General features: G+C 44.2%; 2 protein-coding genes across 2 annotated transcripts; both read left to right on the plus strand.

Annotated features, from left to right (window-relative positions):
* Positions 1 to 1,429: 1,429 nt before the first annotated feature.
* gsg1 (germ cell associated 1) lies at positions 1,430 to 4,889 on the plus strand. The gene is made up of 3 exons (XM_076032190.1): positions 1,430 to 1,824; positions 4,421 to 4,468; positions 4,554 to 4,889. The coding sequence occupies exons 1-3, from the start codon at positions 1,530 to 1,532 to the stop codon at positions 4,802 to 4,804; spliced, it is 594 nt and encodes a 197-aa protein (XP_075888305.1). The 5' UTR covers positions 1,430 to 1,529; the 3' UTR covers positions 4,805 to 4,889.
* A 361-nt stretch (positions 4,890 to 5,250) lies between these two features.
* Positions 5,251 to 15,382, plus strand: LOC142892199 (anti-apoptotic protein NR13-like). Its single transcript, XM_076032189.1, has 3 exons — positions 5,251 to 5,324; positions 14,438 to 14,893; positions 15,115 to 15,382. Exons 2-3 carry the CDS (start codon positions 14,441 to 14,443, stop codon positions 15,283 to 15,285), a joined length of 624 nt encoding a protein of 207 aa, XP_075888304.1. The 5' UTR covers positions 5,251 to 5,324; positions 14,438 to 14,440; the 3' UTR covers positions 15,286 to 15,382.
* The last annotated feature ends 2,759 nt before the right edge of the window (positions 15,383 to 18,141 follow it).

An 18,141-nucleotide genomic window follows, 5' to 3' on the forward strand; every position in this document is an offset into this window, starting at 1 on the left:
AAGAGAGTTTAGAAGACGGCGTAGTTCAGCTTTGGTAAAAGTACATACATTCTCAAAAGTCACATTAAATCAAAATGAGACACATTCTGCAGCCACTGGTGAGCAGCACATGACACAGTGAAAGCTGCATTTAAGGTAAAAAAAAAAAAAAAAAGAAAACTGGGGCTGTGAGTAATGCTTTTAGGAAGCAAGTGTGCTAAAAATATTCTCGTCAGAATATTAAAGTGAGTAATAGTTAAATTAAGGTTGTGGTTGGGTATTTGAAATGGTTAACAAGTCAAACTGCTAGCTAAAGTCAATCTAGAGCAAGGTCAGAGGTGTAAATAAACACTTAAACCAACACTTATTTTCAAAAAAAATAATAAAGCAAATGACATCAGGGGTTCATATTGTTTCCGTAATGACAATGCAAAAAAGATTTGAGTTCTGGGGGTTGCAGTACACTGAAGTCAGCACTCGCAAACTCAGTTTCGAATTGGTAGCCATGTTCAGACTGAAAATTGGTTGACCTGAGCCTAAAAGCAGGTGCGTCTCTCATCACCTTGTGCTATTTGCCCAGAACGTTGTGTAAAAGTCGTGATTCCTGTCCTGAATCTTGTCTGGAACACATACCTGGTGTGAACACGATACTTCGCCACAATTTACTGCATGGATGGTACTTCAAAAAAGACAAAAGGAAAAAAAAGAAATCTCCCCAAAAGGATCCAAAAAGCCTTCAGAATAAAAATCATTTTTCCCCCATTCTCAAAATAGTAATTTATTATACATACATACTGCAGGGCTCTGTTGTTTCAAGCAATATGTTGCCCCTTAAAAAAAATAAATAAATAGAAAATCCAGGTTTGAACTTAGCCTGTCGGCTTCTTTAGGTGAAAAAAATATCAATATTACAGTACGAACCGAAATGAAAGCAGATGGAACAGATTTGTCTGTTTTGGATTTGTAAGGATGGATTAAAAAAGAGAGAGAGTGAGGAGAGAGTGTACGTAAGGCATGTGCACGCACGGTCTGGCGTGGAGATTGACAGCCGCGCTCGCTCGCAGAGGTCAGTGTGACGGCCAAAGTCCTCCATCGCTCTCGCTATCTGATGAGAGAGAGAACGCCGGGGATCTTTCACCTTTGCCGACCTATCTTCTCTGAGGAGCTGGTGGAAGGAGAGGAGGAAGAGGCTGAAGGAGGTGAGTGCTGCTTCTCCTCCCTGTTAATAATGATTTAATTTACTTGCCCGATTTGCGGTGCGTCTGAATGTAGCTCTCGGAGGGCACGGACAGTAGACCAACAGAGCGGTTGCGCTCAGGTGAGGAGTAGGAGTCGCCCTCACGGAGGCGATATTTGTCCCATTTCACCGGGCAGTTTGACCACATGACCTCAGCTTTATTCATCACCGTCAAGCTTCCACCTTTGTTACTTTTACTGTCATAATTCCTCGCAAACCTCTTATATGCTTATGAAACTGCCTTTGCCGTAAAAATAATTCTTTCAAATGCTTCACCTTTGCAGCTGTTCCTCCGACTTAATCCCGCCGACCAATGGCATTCCTGCAGCGAGTACGATCCCCCGGCCTCTCCTTTGTGCAGACGGTGGTGTCCCTCTTCCTGGGCACCACTGCCCTCCTGTCCTCCTACTGGTGCGTCGGACAGCAGAAGGTCCCGAAGCCCCTTTGCACTCCCAAGAAGCACAGCAACTGCATCCCCGTGCCCGGTGTCTCCAATTCCTCCAACATCCAGTTCTTCTGGGAGACTGGCGACGACCGCTTTGTATTCCCCACCTTCCACACAGGCCTCTTCATCACCTGCGAGGAGAACATTTACACGGATGCCTGGGGTGAGGGACGGCAGGGAAGAGCGTGGCTGATTTGAAATGTGTTTCTGGGGCTGTGCACCCGGCTGGATGGATCTATCTGATTGCAAAGAGAAGGGGGGGCCAGAGATGGCAAGAAGGGGAAAAAACCCAGACGTGACACTGGTGACCCTAAGAAGGATTTAGGAGGCAGAAGAAATGAGAGAATGTGGGATTTGCGGCGAGAGATCTATAGCCGGGTAGCCACGGAGCTCGGTAATACATGTAGCTATACTTACCGCATTAAATAAGTATCAGTGGCAGGGTGGGCGGGGGTGGGATTTCATTAGGATGAATCCAGTCACATGTGCAGATCAGGTTGTGGTCGGGGGTACGACGCTGCCAAGGTGAGACGAGGATCGGAATCTGAAACGGGGAGTCTGTAACTGTGGCACTGGAGCGGCAGACAATGAAATAGGTTAGAGGAGGGCAGGAAATCCAAGGTGATGCCTTAGGTGTTTTAATTTGTTTGTGCGTGCATGACTGAGTATGTGGGGGTGTGTATCTATGGCCCAAAGAGGATTATCATCAGCGTGTGTGCTGACAGAGATTTGGACTTTAGCAGCACGACTCAATTATGGATTAGAGAGCCGCTAAGAGAAAGGTTGATAGGATTCGCTAACGGTGAAGGCTTGGAGGGTCCCTCCCCCCTCCGCCCCCAGCTGCCGTCTGCTGCTGATTTGCCACAGATTTTGAGCGACTGAGATAAAACAATGCTCAAGTTTAGCCTTAAAATTCTACCCAAATAATGTCCTGTAGGTAACGCACATTTCAGAACAGAGAGTTTGTGCGGGTTCTTGACGGTGAAAGCAAGCTAGCCCGCCTCTTCCAAACCCGCTCAAGCGTGTGATTCCAGATCCGGCTGGTTGAATGTGATCACGCTGGGAGTGATGGATGAGCGCATGAAGGTGAAAGGAGACATTCCGCTGCCTAGTGATGTAGTGGTCCCTGGAGAAGTGCGTGTACTCTTGAATCAGGCCCTTTTTTAAAGCAACCCTCTCAGCAAAGGATGAACCCCCTGATGGAAGTGGGTATATGCAATGCCGACTGAAAAATAACTCGGTATACCCGAGTATACACCGCGCTTACACCACCACTGCAGACGCTTCTCGCCACTCTCTCCGTGCTGCTGTTGGCTGCAGTCGACAGCGGGGTTTTTTTTTTTTTGCAGTGAAAAGTTGAGACATGCCACCACACCCAGCAACACCAACATCAGGGAGGTAGCATAGCAGCTGAAGGTTTGAATATTCACCACAGGAGTTGCTCGGGGCTAAAGAGAGCAGACGTGAATCCGCAGGAATGCTAGCGCTAGTTCAACCTGTTTTAACGGTGCACTAATGGCAGGCATCCCAGGGTAGGAAGCTGGAAGTGAATCAGCGTGTTTCAGGATTTAACGACAACTTAGATATTTCTTTTATGGATGGTGGACCACTGTACACACGTTCTTTCACTTCACTGATCCAACAAATTGCCTTTTAGGTTCAGTCGTTGGTGCTGCATGTTGTGGGCCCGGGAGTAGATTGTCAAAACAGTCAAAGCGCTGATACAATCTGCCTGCACACATTTACGGGGATGGATATGTTTTCACCTGTGTGTGCTTGGTTATGTGTTTGGATACCAGGGCTGTTGCTGCATCCTCTTTTCAGAAAGTACACAGTTTTGGAAATAGGAAGCGCTGATGTCTTTCCCAGGTTGGAAACCACACCCCAGCATCCTAGAACACCAGCCAGGTGCACTTTGAAACTCCTAAGCTGCGGGTTTGTTTTTCTCCTCCTCAAAACATGTGGAAGGTCCAGCAAAGCGTCAGGTTTATCTGGAGTTTTGTAGGTAGCTGTCTTTTGTTGATGTAATAGGAGTGCTAATGCTGCTACTTTGTGGAACTCTAGATTATTTGGAATAATTATTACCTGTGGTATTGGTGCTCCCATTGAGTCTGCATTGAAAAATCCAGATCTAAAAATGTGCACAGGAAAACTCAAACAATGGTTCAGCTTCCTCTGCCCTCATTAATTCTGCCTCGTTGCCACGTTGCTCCTTCTCCATTTGAAAGTCTTCTTTCATTAATTTTCCTTAAGTCACAGCCTGCTGAGTTGAGGCCAAGTGCACCGCTGATTATTGCCGCCGCTGTGTAAACACACTGGCAAACAAGCCGCAAAGAAGCTTAAGTGAGTGCAAAAACACGTTGCCTTCATTTACTTTTAAACGTTATTGACAGAGCTACCCAAGGAAAAGTGCACTGGGGGATAAAAGCTTTCGCCTTTTCGAAAATAACTGAAATTCAAAACTAAAGTGCAGACTTTTTTTATATCATTCTTCCGACAAACCATTATCCATCTGCGTCTTACATTTAAAAAAAAAAAAGCATTGTATGAAATAAAAGCATGGGTGTACAGACAGTGTCTGATTGTTTCTGACCGGCAAGATTGTTTTAACCTTGAGTAGGAATACCTGGAAAATACAATAATCTGTCAGGTTGCATATGGCAAATTAATATTAAAAACGAAGTAGCCACATTTTCTGTGTGCACTGATAATCATGGAATCAATTCGCATTTCTTTTTCATGTGACTTTTTATTTTCAGAAGAGAAGTGTCGGGACTTTCACACCTTGACCCCGGGGTCTGAGAAGGGTAAGGATCCTCACGCACTCTTCTTCATCCCTGCTGCTGCTGTGTGCAACCCAAACTACTTCTCCTCCTCCTCCTCCCGCCGCAGCAATGATGTGGCTGTCGCTGTCGCTGGAGCTCATGTACATCGGGCTGCTGTTCATCAGCTGCACGCTGCTCTCGGTGCAGCTGTGCATCAGGGCCTGGTTTCCCTCCACGCAGCGCTGGGGCCAGCTGCTCAACGCCTTTGCCGCCGTCTTCACAGTGCTGGGAGGTGCGAGCGTCGTCACCATCATCACCATCATCACCATCATCACCATCATCACCATCATTGAAAACTTAATTAAAAACTTTTCATGATTATAATTCTCATTAATTTTAGATGCCACTATCAAGCAAAGAAAAATCAGCACGACACAGGGGGGAGCATGGCATTGGTCCAACCTCCCATCCGAAAAATTGCGCATTGGTCTGACTTTCCCTAACCCTAATGGGAGGTCGGACTAATGGGAGGTCGGACTAATGGGCAGTTCCCACACAGGGATTGTATTAAAAATGATCCAGGAACAAGAGAAGCATATCTCTTCAGATTTTTAAATGGGGATATGCGGATATACCAGTTTACCAGAGGAAAAAAAACACCATTTACTTTCAAAATGTTAAAACTCCCTCTGGCCACTGCGCAGGCACGGGGGTTAGAACGTCGAGATCAAAGGCGTACGTTAGGACACTTTAAAGCAGAATTCGAACCGAGCTGCGCTATAAATTCGCAACAGACGTTGACGCAGTTGCGTGAAGGCGGATCTCTTTACACCTCCCCGACTGGTACCGAGCAAGCGAGCGACCTACCGAGCTCCGTCTGACATCGCTGCCTGGGACGGTAAGCATTTTCTCTTCTCTTACACCCAGTTTACACTGGACGTGGAAGCGCCGCTGTTTATTTTGAAAGTTGCTTTTATTTTGAATGGTCACTGGATTTTCTTGTGTTTCTCTGAGCGACTTCCTGTGCCGTTGACGCGGATCGCACACAAAAAAGACTAGAGCGCCGAAACGATCGCCGCATGGCACGAGCCGCGAGCGGAGGTGCGCGCCGCTTTACATCTGGTGTGAACAAAGCAGCACACCTGGATTTAATTTCGATTTATCGTAATGAAACGGAGTTTCATCGAGTTGATATTTAATTCCAGTGCCAGTGGTTTTCAGTTTTTCTGTTGAAGCACATCTTGGCAAGATTGTCGCTTCAACACAAAAGGTTCTAGAAGCAGCTGCTGAAACCGTTCAAATAGCAGCAATGCTGCTACATGTTAGCCGAGTTACCACACAACTTGTCCGTTTACAGGCAAAAGTGAAGTACCCGTATTTCTTTTTTTTTCCGGACTATAAATCACTCAGGACTATAAATCGCACCATACAAAAAGCGCGTCATGAAGAAGAAAAAAAAACATATAAATCGTACCGGACTATAAGTCTCCCTTTTTGGGAAATTTATTTTACAAAATCCAAGACCAAGAACATACATTTAATATGTAAAAGCAAATTATAATCATAACGCGGCGATTCTTTAAATGACCATACGAGGCATTTGATATAGTATTTTGATGCATCGCAACAGGCGACAACATTTATACCACAGCTGCTTTTTCACACGCCCCAATGTGGCGCCTGGCGGGCTAACGTCGGCAGAGTCCGCACTGACTCGCAGTTCATGCACGTAACGAACACGGAACATATTAATGCGCTAACACACACATACACTCACATACAAGCGCACGCCGCTGCATATTACTTTTAATAAAATAATGTTGGGGCAAAAAAACATACTATGCCTGTAATCGGCAGAGTATGATTTTCTTTTTAGGGACATTTGTGTTCAGTCTCAGTTGTCTTTATAAGTCAATGTTAAAATTTTAGATCTTCAGTGGTACAGCAATAATAGGAGTAGCAGATACTGGCACACAAGCTCGGAGCGCCCTCTCGCGGCTGTCAGTGTGAAAACGTGAAATTACCGTAAATAATTTAAATATGTAAGTAGCATCTGAGTATAAGTCGCATGACCTACCAAACTATGAAAAAAGAGTGACCTATAGTCTGGAAAATAAGGTCTTTTTAAAGGGGTATTATAGCAAAATTATTTGCGAACATGTATCTGAAATCTGTGTCTGCGTATTCACACCTGTGTGCGTAATCAAGATCTGTGTGTGCGAATCCACATCTGTGTGCGCGTATACGAATATTTGCAAATGTGTATCTGAAATCCGCGTGTGCGTATTAACATTTGTGTGTGTAATGAAGATCTGTGTGTGCGTATTCACACCGGTATGTGTGAAATACAGATCAGTAAATCTCTTGTCACCCCTTACAACTCCGGCGGGAGTCCTCAATTTGCAGTCGTCAAACACGTGACTTTTGCCACAATTCTGTTGTTCCCTCCCGCTGCAGAAAATGTCCGATGGGCTCTGGCAGGAGACCCTGGCCCTCACGGAGGACTACCTCGCCCTCTACTGCTCCAGTCAAAGGCTGGCCCCTCAGCCCCCCAGCCAGACAGTGGTCGCCATGAGGCACCTAGCCGAGTGCTTGGAGCGGGAGCACCAGGCGGCCTTCTACCTCATTGACCTGACCCTGTGGGAACACAGGCACGACCCCTTCGCCCTCTTCAGGAGGGTGATGGCCATGGTGCCGGGGGAAGGGCAGCTCAGCTGGGAGCAGGTGGTCTTCATCTTCATCGTTGCAAGGCTGATGGCCAAGCATCTGCGGGTGCAGCGGAACCACGAGGATCGGCCGGAGGAGGAGGCAGAGGAGGAGCAGTCGCACGACAACCGCAGGCTGGCGGAGGCCATCGCCCACTACCTGGCGGGTGAGCAGAGGGACTGGCTGCTGGAGCACAATGGATGGGTGAGTGTCAGACATGGGCAAACTATGGCCTGGGGGCCATATGCAACCTGTTAAAGCTTTGTAATCCGGCCAACCGAACTTGAAGAGATGTAATTAACAGTAACCCTGTCATAAAAACTCAGTTTGCTCTTGGAACCGTAGTTAGTAGGTTACTAGGCTGCAACAGTGTTTTTCAACCTTTTTCAAGCCACAGCAACGTTTTGGTGGGCAAGCTACTTGGAAAATGTAGGAAGTTAAGCTACAAGTTACTCTCGATTAATAGCTACAGCAAAGGCTATCCCCAGAGAAATGTAGCAAGCTACACTGGAAGCTACCTGGCAAAAGTAGCTAGCTACATTGACACTACTTTTTTTTTTATCATCATGATCAAGAATGACTTTCCACCAAACAAATAGGCAGGCAAAAAATACTCAGTTTGATTATTTACTAGAAATAAACTGGAACAATTCAAACAAGCCCTGTCTGGCTTTTTGTCTTCCTCCTTTTAACATTTACTCGCCGCACCATGTACTAAATGTTTAAGGAAAAACTGCAGAAACGGTAGTGAGACAATAAGCAAATAAACAAAGTATGAAAAACTGTGTAGGTAAAAAGACTTTTCAGTACAGTATAGACTACTGTTTCAACTTAAACCCCAGCAGCAGAATATTTAAGAGGATTGTTGTTGGACTATAAGTTCTTCTTGGAATTAAGGGTGAGGAAGTGACTGAGACTGTGTGAGTCCAATGTAGTGATTTATTTTAGTGTGACAATGAATAAAACTTCACATTTACATCCCGCTCTGTAAGATAGCGCAGGATCAGCGTGCGCGATTCATTTGCTGCCAGGACGCGGAGTGGTGATGGCCTCCTAACTGCGACTGCGGCGCGCTGCTCGAGGCTGTGACTGCCTGTGACTACTTTGGGGCGGGAGAGGGGCTCGCGGCAGCACCCGCTGCTCGCTGAGGAACGATATGTGCTTTTATGTCAGTCTCCAAATTATCTGGAAAAGTCGCTAGATTTGTTGCTAGTCACTTTTGACAAAAACAAAAAAAAAAGTCGCTATGGGGAGTTGGAAAGTCGACACATTTAGGGAGAAAGTCACCAAGCTGGCAACACCTATTTCACAGTCACTTCACGCTTGAGGAGTTTTGACTATACTTCCTGGTTGGAGTGGCATGACCCGCGCTAGCCTGCGTCTGATTGGGTAACCCTCCCCAATCGGGAGTTGATATAGTTGTCTTATCTAAACCAACTAATCATGATGAATTATACCGCAGTATAACAGTGTGTAGCGTCTGAGTGATGACACGTCACAACTGGAGTCTAAAAATAGATAAAAAAATTTTTTAAAAAAAGCTATTTGGTTCGAAGGACGCTACTGAAAAATGCAGTTAACGCTAGTAGCGCTACAAGTAGCGCGCTGTAGCGCGCTATACTGCCCATCATTGGTTTTTACATTGAAACATCACCAACCATAAATATCATAAAATAACACTTTTCAACCTAAGACAGGGGTGCCCAAACTTTTTTCATTAGGGGCCAAAAAAGGTAATCTGAAAAGACCCGTGGGCCAACACCGCGAAGATCCAGCGGTGGAGATTGCGATCGTTTTTGAAGAATTCCGAGTAAAGCCGCCGGCCACTTAAAATCAGTTGGCGAGCCGGATTTGACGCGTGGGTAAATCAGAAGGCTCCAATTAAAAAAAGAGCCATACAATTTTGTTTCCATTTTACTTATTTTGATGAGTTTTTTTCAATTTGAAATTTGATTTTGCATGTGTGCAATATGAAGTTATTGTATAGTATCAAGACTTGCTTGTTCCATATTCAGGTTGAAGCAAAACTTGTTTGGGTCCATATAAAAAGGTTCACTGAGAAATTTGGAGAAAGATTTTTTTCAATCAATATCTGTCGGCCCGCGACTTTGTCCACGTATTGCATTTTGGCTCTACTGTGTATTTGAATTTGACACCCCTGTCTTCAGAGTTGAGTGAAACAGCTTGCCAGGGGGGTGAAAAAAAAACCCAAATTAAAACAGAAACTTTGCCGTTCGTTCACTAAATAATGTCTTTCTCTCTCCCTCCCTCCCGCTTGTCTCGCAGGACGGCTTCCGAGAGTTCTACCAGCGCTCGGCCGCCTTTGCCGACCACGATCACCTGTTGGTCAAGACACTGCTGCATAACGCCGTGCGCCTGGCCCTCACTGGCCTCACCTTCTTCGCAGGGTGCACGATGTTAACCTACGGTCTCCACGTCTTGTTCTCCTCTGGAAACCGGTGAGGACGGCACTCCCGCATCCTGACCACACTCGGGTCGCAGCCTCCGCGTCCTCAGCTTTTGCACATGTGGAACCCCCGTTCCCTGTAAGACTGTTATATTTTTTTTACCTTCTTGTCTTTTATATAAAATGTATTATTTTTCATTTTTTAATTATTTTATTTCTATAAAATAAATTATTAAAAAACGTTTGAAAACAATGCAGACTAAACCTTGGTTTTCTTTACAGCACGGATAGGCCGCCTTCACAATGAACAGGAAATTAATTCCTTTTTTAGATGATTAAAGAAAGAAATGCCTGTACACCTTTATATCCATCAACAACAAGTACTGCATGTGTTAAATCTAATTGTGTAATTATCACGCATTGCAGACTATATTTAGGGAAACCTACCTTCTCAGCTGCCTCTTCCAAAGCATCTTGTGTGCCAGTGCTGAAGAGGGATACTGGATCAAGGATGTTGACGATGGGAGATGGTGACCCCTAGTGACCATCACATTTTCCTCAACGTAAGATCATATGCATCCATCCATCTACCCATTATTTATCTTTTGTATTCGCTGCACTCAGGGTCGCAGGGCCAACGTTATTTCATGTTCATTTCTCATAATACATAATAATAAGCCCAAATTACGGGTTCATTGTTGCAAAAATTATGCAGGCAATAGAAGAATATGTTGACAAAAATAGAACCATAACCGCTCTATACCGTATTCAGGTACTTTACCTTTTGTCATAGAGACACGCTGTGATTTATGACAGATTCTTCCTTTGAATTATGAATTATTAGCGCATGCACTTTTCTGTTTGAAAGTATGTGCACTTTTTGAGAAAATGACTTCATCTTGAATGGATTCAGAAAACTTTTATATTTTGTGGTTATGGTTTGGTTTATTTTGAAAATGCATGTTGGTTATATGTCAGTGCATAACATACAATTTCACAATCTACACGTTCAAAAAGCTGCAGGAAGAAGCAGAGCTTATTCGCTCCTACCCCTCCTTTGCACAGCAGTTACTAATACATTTATTCACTTGCTGTAATTATATTGCATTGTACCATCAAAGAAGAAAAATACGAGAAAACGCAATAGAGTCGGCAGGTTGTTCGGAGCCATTTCGTTGTTTAAGTTATTTTCTTATATATATGCCGTGTAACAATTATGAATCTTTAAATCATAAATATACAACACTTAATACGTAACATACGCAATAACATAATACTTAGTAGTACAGAGTAGAACAGATAAATATGTGCTACATGTTCCATAATGCTTTGGGTAGTAAAAGGCTTCAAGATGTTATCAGACACTGTGTCTCAGAATTTTTCTTCCTTATACTTTGGAATTTTGTTTTTGACTGAGTGGCCCACTGTGAAAGGATATTGTGCAGGAAAAAAAAAAGTATAAAGGTCCTTACACACTGGACAAAAGGCGAAGCGATGCAAATAGGCGACACGAAAATACAAATGGGTCAATATCACTATAAGGTGCCTTTGAGACTTCCAAATCTCCCCCCAACAAAGCAGAGATTTTCCATTTAACTTCACATTTATTGTATTAAGTAGATGTTATGCTGTTAGAAATGCATGTTGGTCAAGCTCCCACACTTTTTATAAATGAACTGCAAGCAGACAATGTACATGCAAACCGCTCGTGGACAATTTCAAAGTAGAATAAATACATTAAAATTACATAGTGATTATAAAATGTGTATTTTCAGAAAAGCTATTTAGTCATTTTCTCAACACTATGTTTTAGTTAATGGGAAAAGTATTTGGATAGTTGTGAAATTCTGGCAAACTATTTGTTTCTCTATAAAATCAGCGAGAATCTCTTCTAAATAAAATCTAACAACAAATATATCTGGTCAAACTTTCCAACAATACTATTTGGCCCTAACTTGTTTATAAAGGAATCACACAAAGAGTTTGCTAACTTATGAAAATATATTATTTATATTTTTTTGAACATGAAAATAACAGAGTGGACAGTAACATGACAGGGTGGACCTTTGGAACTCATACCTTGAAAAAGACAATTCAGCATATTCCTGTAAACACCTTCATTGGGAGTCTGTATAGCATGTACTGTTACAAAATGTCTGTAATAGCTGTTGAAATATGTGCAACATTGTCAGCATGTGGCCTAAACTATGCAAATGTCCTTCCTGTTATGAACCATGTCCACCCTGTCATGGAAGGATTGCTGACAGGGTGGACAATGACAGGGTGGACATTTTTGACTAATATTAGCATTTAATTAGCACACGTGGACCTTACAGCTATCTAAATGATCCAGTTAACGAGAGGACTGTGTGCTGTTTAACACATATATTTTGAATTTCTGAAAAGGTTTTATATTAATTGATATTTCACCATGACAGGGTGGACATGTTAAGCTTGACAACATCAAACTACACATCAAAAATGATGAAAATTACAAAAAATAAGAGTAAATATTTACCCTGCAACTCGCCACTGTTTCAGTCTCCATTGAAGAAAGGCAAAATGCTGCTTGTGATGTCACTGAAAACATCATTAGGTTTCGTAAAGGGGCAGTTAGCCTAAAATGACAGGGTGGACAGCAATTTCAGGGACACATGCAAAATGTTCAATATTATTATGAAAATAGAATATACATAATAAAAATTACTTGTTTTATCAAATAACATGTTGTGACAGTAAGATAATGTAAAAAAAAAAATTAAAAAAAAATGATTTAGTATAATTCAACCACTTATGACACACACTGAAGTTAGCAACAGCCAAAATCATGTACATCCAAAAGAAAAAAATGGTAAAAAAAAAAAAAAAAAAAAATTAAGTAAACACATTTCAAGAGACATATTATTGTACTGATATGTGTGCAAACCTTTGGTCACTTATAGTAAGACTTCAGAGTTTAATTATTCTGCTGCATTTTCATGATGACTGAGTTATTCTGATGGGGACACCAAAGGCACTTCATAATGATATTGACCCAAATGTTTCTCCAGCAATTTATTTTCCATACCAAGCGCGACGCAACTATGCGTATGAAATTCGCAATTTGTGGCTATGTCTGTCGCACCAAAGGAGAAACGATGGAGAATGGGTTGGGTTGGTTTTGGCCACGTTATTTAACTTCCCGTTGCCATAAAATAATTTTTGGTTTTCCTTTGGATATGCTTGTCATTTAGAAAGCTTTTGGGAACAGATTTAGACGAAATAATTAAAGATATGATTTATAAGTGTGGCGACTGAGAAGTTTTGTTTTTACATGTGTAAAACGAACCGCCGCCTTCTACACCACAGCTTCTAAGAAAAAGCCATTTTTCAAGTAAAAGACAACATGAGAGGAAATGGGTGAGTTCAACACGACGATCCAGGACCTCAGATTTAACCCAGTGAAAACTGGCTCCACGTTTGCAGAGGGAGAGAACGTTCCCTTAGTCTTGATGTGACGTCAGCGACCATCAAACGTCATTTTGATTGGTCAGGGTGTTCGCCCTTTCGCCTCTAAAAAAAGTCGACACAAGAGCGGGAAAAAAAACAACAACAACAAAAAAAACACTGTCGCTTTATCGCTCCGCGAACATTCGCTGCTGGTGTGGTTCCATTGACTTCTGTAGGTTAAAAAATAATATTAATGATAAATTAAAAAACAAAACAACAACAACAACAACAAAAAAAAAACGAGAATTATTTGCCTGGTCAATTCGCGCTAGGTGTGTAAGGACCATTAGGACCTTTAGAACGTTGAGATCAAAGGCGAACGTTGGGACACTTTAAAGCAGAATTCTAAACGAGCTGGACGTTGTCGCAGTTGCGTAAAGCCGAAGCACGAAGAGCCACTCGGTGCACCAAGGCTCTCCTTCTGCCTCCCGGACTGGTACCGACCGAGCGAGCGACCCTTCGACCTCCGTCTGACATCGCTGCCTGCCTGGAACGGTAAGGCTTTTCCCTCCGCTAAGGCGCATCTTCATACGGCTTCGAAACGCGGTGTCGTACATGTTGTCAAGTCGTGTCGTGCCATTATGTTTATTTTTTTTTAAATTTTTTTTTTTTATTCTAAATACCAATTGATGTGTTTAGTGTCTTCGGCCACGCCTCGCACGGCATCACCGGCGGCGCGGCTCGGTCCTCACTCGGTGCTACAACGTCAGTTGGCGTAGAGCCGTTGACTCGGAAGTATTTGGCCTGTATTTGACTTCAATTTATCGTAATGAAACTGTTCGAAGTTTCATCGAGTCGATATTTAATTCCGTGCCTGTGGTTTTCAGTTTTTCCTTGGCAAGGTTGTCGCTTCAACACAGAAGGTTCTAGAAGCAGCCCGCTAACCGCTCAAATAACGGCACTGCTGCTGCATGCTAGCCGAGTTACCGCGCAACTTGTTTAGTTATTAAGTATTTGTTGCCAACGTTGTTGTTGTTGATGTTGTTTATAAACGAAAATAACATGAGGCAACGATATTAGTGCTTTTCACGGAAGACAGAGTAAGCAATTGTTTCTGGCACCTTTACTTATAGTTGATGAATATTGATAGCTAATATATTGTATATTTGTTTTAGTTCAGGCTTGGGCAAACAACGGCCCAGGAACCTCTTAGGATTTTTAATCTGGCCCGCCCAATTTAAAGAAATTCTACTAATAGTAAATCAAAAAAATATCTGTCTAACGTTGAGCCTTAAAACCAGGAAGGGCACATTGGTCTTTATACTATGCTGACCTGAGGAAAGAGGCACCAGAGACGCCACCTGTGAAGCCAAGACTTGGAAGAAGATCTTTGGTGTGACGTCACACACCAGCAGGTTTTTCCTCACCAAGTTCATTTGTGTTGTTTCCTTCCTTCCCTCCCGCTGCAGAAAATGTCCAACGGGCTCTGGAAGGAGACCGTGGCCATCACGAAGGACTACCTCTCCCTCTGCTGCTCCAGCCAAAGGCTGGCGCCTCGGACCCCCAACCGTCTGGCGGTCGGCATGAGGCATCTGACCGAGCGCTTTGAGCAGCGGAACCAGAACGTGGTCTACGCCATGGCCCAGATGCTGAGGCCATGGCTCGGTCAGGACCCCATCACTCACTTGAGGATGGTGTTGGCCGAGATGCCAAGGGACGGGAGCCTCACCTGGGACCAGGTGGTCGGCATCTTCACCATGGTGGGGATGCTGGCCAAGCAACTCCAAGCGCAGCGGAGCCACCAGGATCGGGGGGAGGAGGAGGCAGAGGAGGAGCAGTCGCACGACAACCGCAGGCTGGCCGTGGCCATCGCCGACTTCCTGGCGGACGTGCAGAGGGACTGGCTGCTGAAGCAGGATGGATGGGTGAGTGTCAGACATAGGCAAACGACGGCCCGGGGGCCATATGTGATCAGTTAAAGCTTTGTAATCCGGTCCACCGAACTTGAAGAGATGAAATTTATAGTAAGCCCGTCATAAAAGCTCAGTTTGCTCTCGGAACCGTAGGTTACTAGGCTGCAGCAGTGTTTTCAACCCTTTTTTTTCGCCCACAGCAACGTTTTTACTCCCTCTCGCTTGTCTCGCAGGACGGCTTCTGCAAGTTCTACCTGCACTCGTTCTACGCCAACAACACGCTGTTGGTGAAGACAGCGCTGTACACCACCATCGGCATGGGCCTCGCCTGCCTCACCTTCCTGGCGGGCCGCAAGATGTTCACCTACGTCCTCCACGTCTTTCTCTCCTTGGGAAACCGGTGATGACGGCCCTCCCACATCCTGACCACGCCGGGGTTGCAACCTCCACGTCCTCAGCTTTTGCACATGTGGAACCCCCGTTCCTTCTCGGAGTATTATATATATATATATATATATATATATATATATATATACACATATATATTTAATTTTTTTTTTTTTTTTTTACCTTGTTTTCTTTTCTGTCTACCATTTTCTTATTAAAAAGCATTTGAAAACATAATGCAGACTGACCCTTGGTTTTCTTTACAGCACGGCGAGGCCGCCTTCACAATGAACAGGAAATCAATCCCTTCCTTAGATGATTAAAAAAAATGCCTGTGCACCTTTACGTCCATCAACTTCACCATGTACTGCATGTGCTAAGTCAAACGGTTGTTAATGTATGAAAATAGTTTTCAGTTCTTTAATTATGACCCTAATTATCACACATTGCAGACTGTATTTAGGAAAACCTACCTTCTCAGATGCCTCTTCCAAAGCATCTGTGCACTTAAAAAAAATCTTATCTTTTATTCTTTCCTCTAAAACTGTTCTGAAAAGCTTTCTAATGATAAGCGCATCCAAAGGAAAATTAATAATCTTTTATGGCAACAGGAACTCAAATAACGTGGTCAAAAAACTGTCACCGCTGCTTTTTAACCAAACATTAATTATCTTCCACCTGCGCCGCCTTGTAATCACCTGACCTACATATCCACCTGAAGCACACAACATGCCCTCTCAAGACAGGAAAAACAAATAAAAACAATCATAATTTTTAGCAACAAAAAAAAAGAAGCAAATTGAAGCACAGGTCTTGGCACAGAATTGTCTTAATTTTTTTTTTTTTTTTTTTTAATTATTAAGGTGTATTCTCAGCTGTGCAGCTGAAACCCATTCAGTTTTTCACAGCAGCTCCTGATGTCAACTTTGATATGTTGGGTTTTTATTTGCTGCCTCTTGATTTTTAATTTTTTTTTTTTTTTAAACACAAATTAATAGTTTTTATATGAGATAGAAGTTTCAAGCAGTGGCCCCTCTTTTCCTCACTGTGATTCTACTCCATGAAGTTCTTCATTGGCTCCGGTCCAGCAGGTCCGATGAGGCTACGAAAAGCAGGAGTTGTTTGAAATTCTCAAGCCAGTTTGGTTTTGGTTTATTTTACCCGTGCAGGTCTTCTTGGGATGGTGGGTCACATGATGTTCATGCAGGTGTTTCAGACCACTGCGTCCATGGGACCGGAAGACTTCAAGCCTCACAGTTACGGCTACTCCTGGGCCTTCTAGTAAGTAAACACACTCAATGCTGCAGTCAGCAATAGGCAGAGGTGCTAAGTAACAAAGTAGCAATTCTTTGTTACTGTACTTTAGATTTTTCAGGTATCTGTACTTTACGTGATATTTTATTTCTGACAACTTTTTACCTTTGCTCTCTACATTTGTACAGAAATATCTGTACTTTCTACGTCTTACATTGGCAAAACATGCTTGTTGATTTTGTGTTTAAAAGATACAAAATCTGCAATACACACAAGTGTTATTTTCAAATAAAAAACACAAAAAAGTATCGGTAACACCCGCTATGGAGAGAGGACACAGCAATGATTCCTGATATCTATTATTTTAAACTTTAACCTCAAATAGTCTAAAGAGAGACGTCATAACTTCGAGAAACCGCAGGTGAAATTGTCTGTTTTTTGTCTTCCCCTTTCGTGCGCATGCGTAGAAAAAGCTGCAGTTAGAATTGTTTCTCTTCAATCCTCATCTTATCCCTGCAGACAAATTAATTACAGCATTAATATAACCACAGTGTTTTTAAAAGCCGGCACCCAGGGAGCCATTAATGTCTCATCTGAACAGCGTCACATTTACGTTACGACCTCTTAAGTGATACATGTGCGCGTCTTAAATGTTGCCGCGCCCCTTGCGGCCGAGTGATGTGTTGTGACAGCTGCTCCTCGCCGGTCGAGAGAAGGAACGGCGGGAGCCAGAGACATTTGCCGTAAGGAAGCCGTTTGCTCATAAAAGGAACGTTTCAGCGGCGCAGTGCTAATGGAAGCCGATCGCGGGCAAACAGCGATGGCTCCCGTCAGGCTCGTCGCCGCGGATCGACTGTTACGTAATCCGCGTGTAATTCAATGACTTGGACAGCGTTGTTTCTTCAATCATGTGCTCTCGCGCTCCCGCAGTCGAGGCCGGCGGTGAAATAATCAGCTGATGCCTCATGATGTGGGAAGACGAAGCCCCCCCAAAAAAACATATTTTCCCACTGACCAATAACTGAACAGTTTTCAGTTCACGCGGCATTCTGTTTACAGTTTACTGTCGGTTGGATTTTTATTGACCGTGTGACGGTGTACCCAAGCTCACGGGCCTCTCCACCCCCCAATTCCCCCCGACCCACCCTCCACCAGCGTGGCCTGGTTGGCCTTCACCGTCTGCATGTCGGCTGGCGTCTCCACCCTCAACAACTACACCAAGAACGTGCTGATGGTGGGGCCCAGGCGCCTCTCCGCCCTCAACCCCTGCAGCTTCAACTTCTTCCTGCCGCCCTACTACACGCCCGCCAGCACCACCCTGGCCGCGGCCGCGCCCCCGTCCCCTCCTCGGATATCCCACCTCTCCCCCTACTACGAGCCGCCGACCCCGGTCTCCACCGGGAGGCTCGCGCACTTGCACCCGCGCCCGCTGCCCTTCCACCACTCCGAGTCCTTCCCCCCTCACCCGTCCCACACCGAGTCCTCGTCCCCCTTCCACCGCCTGTCGCTTCCCTCTCAGCCCGCAGCGCCGGCGGGACCCCGGTACGGGCACGAGGAGGACCACAGCCCCCTCTGAACTGGCCGGGCCGTCGTCTCTCGTCGAGTTGTGAAGGCGACCG

The sequence above is a fragment of the Nelusetta ayraudi genome, unplaced genomic scaffold (assembly GCF_046127955.1).
Source record: "Nelusetta ayraudi isolate G7.1 ecotype Tasmania unplaced genomic scaffold, CSIRO-AGI_Nayr_v1 ptg000034l, whole genome shotgun sequence".
Classification (NCBI taxonomy): domain Eukaryota; kingdom Metazoa; phylum Chordata; class Actinopteri; order Tetraodontiformes; family Monacanthidae; genus Nelusetta; species Nelusetta ayraudi.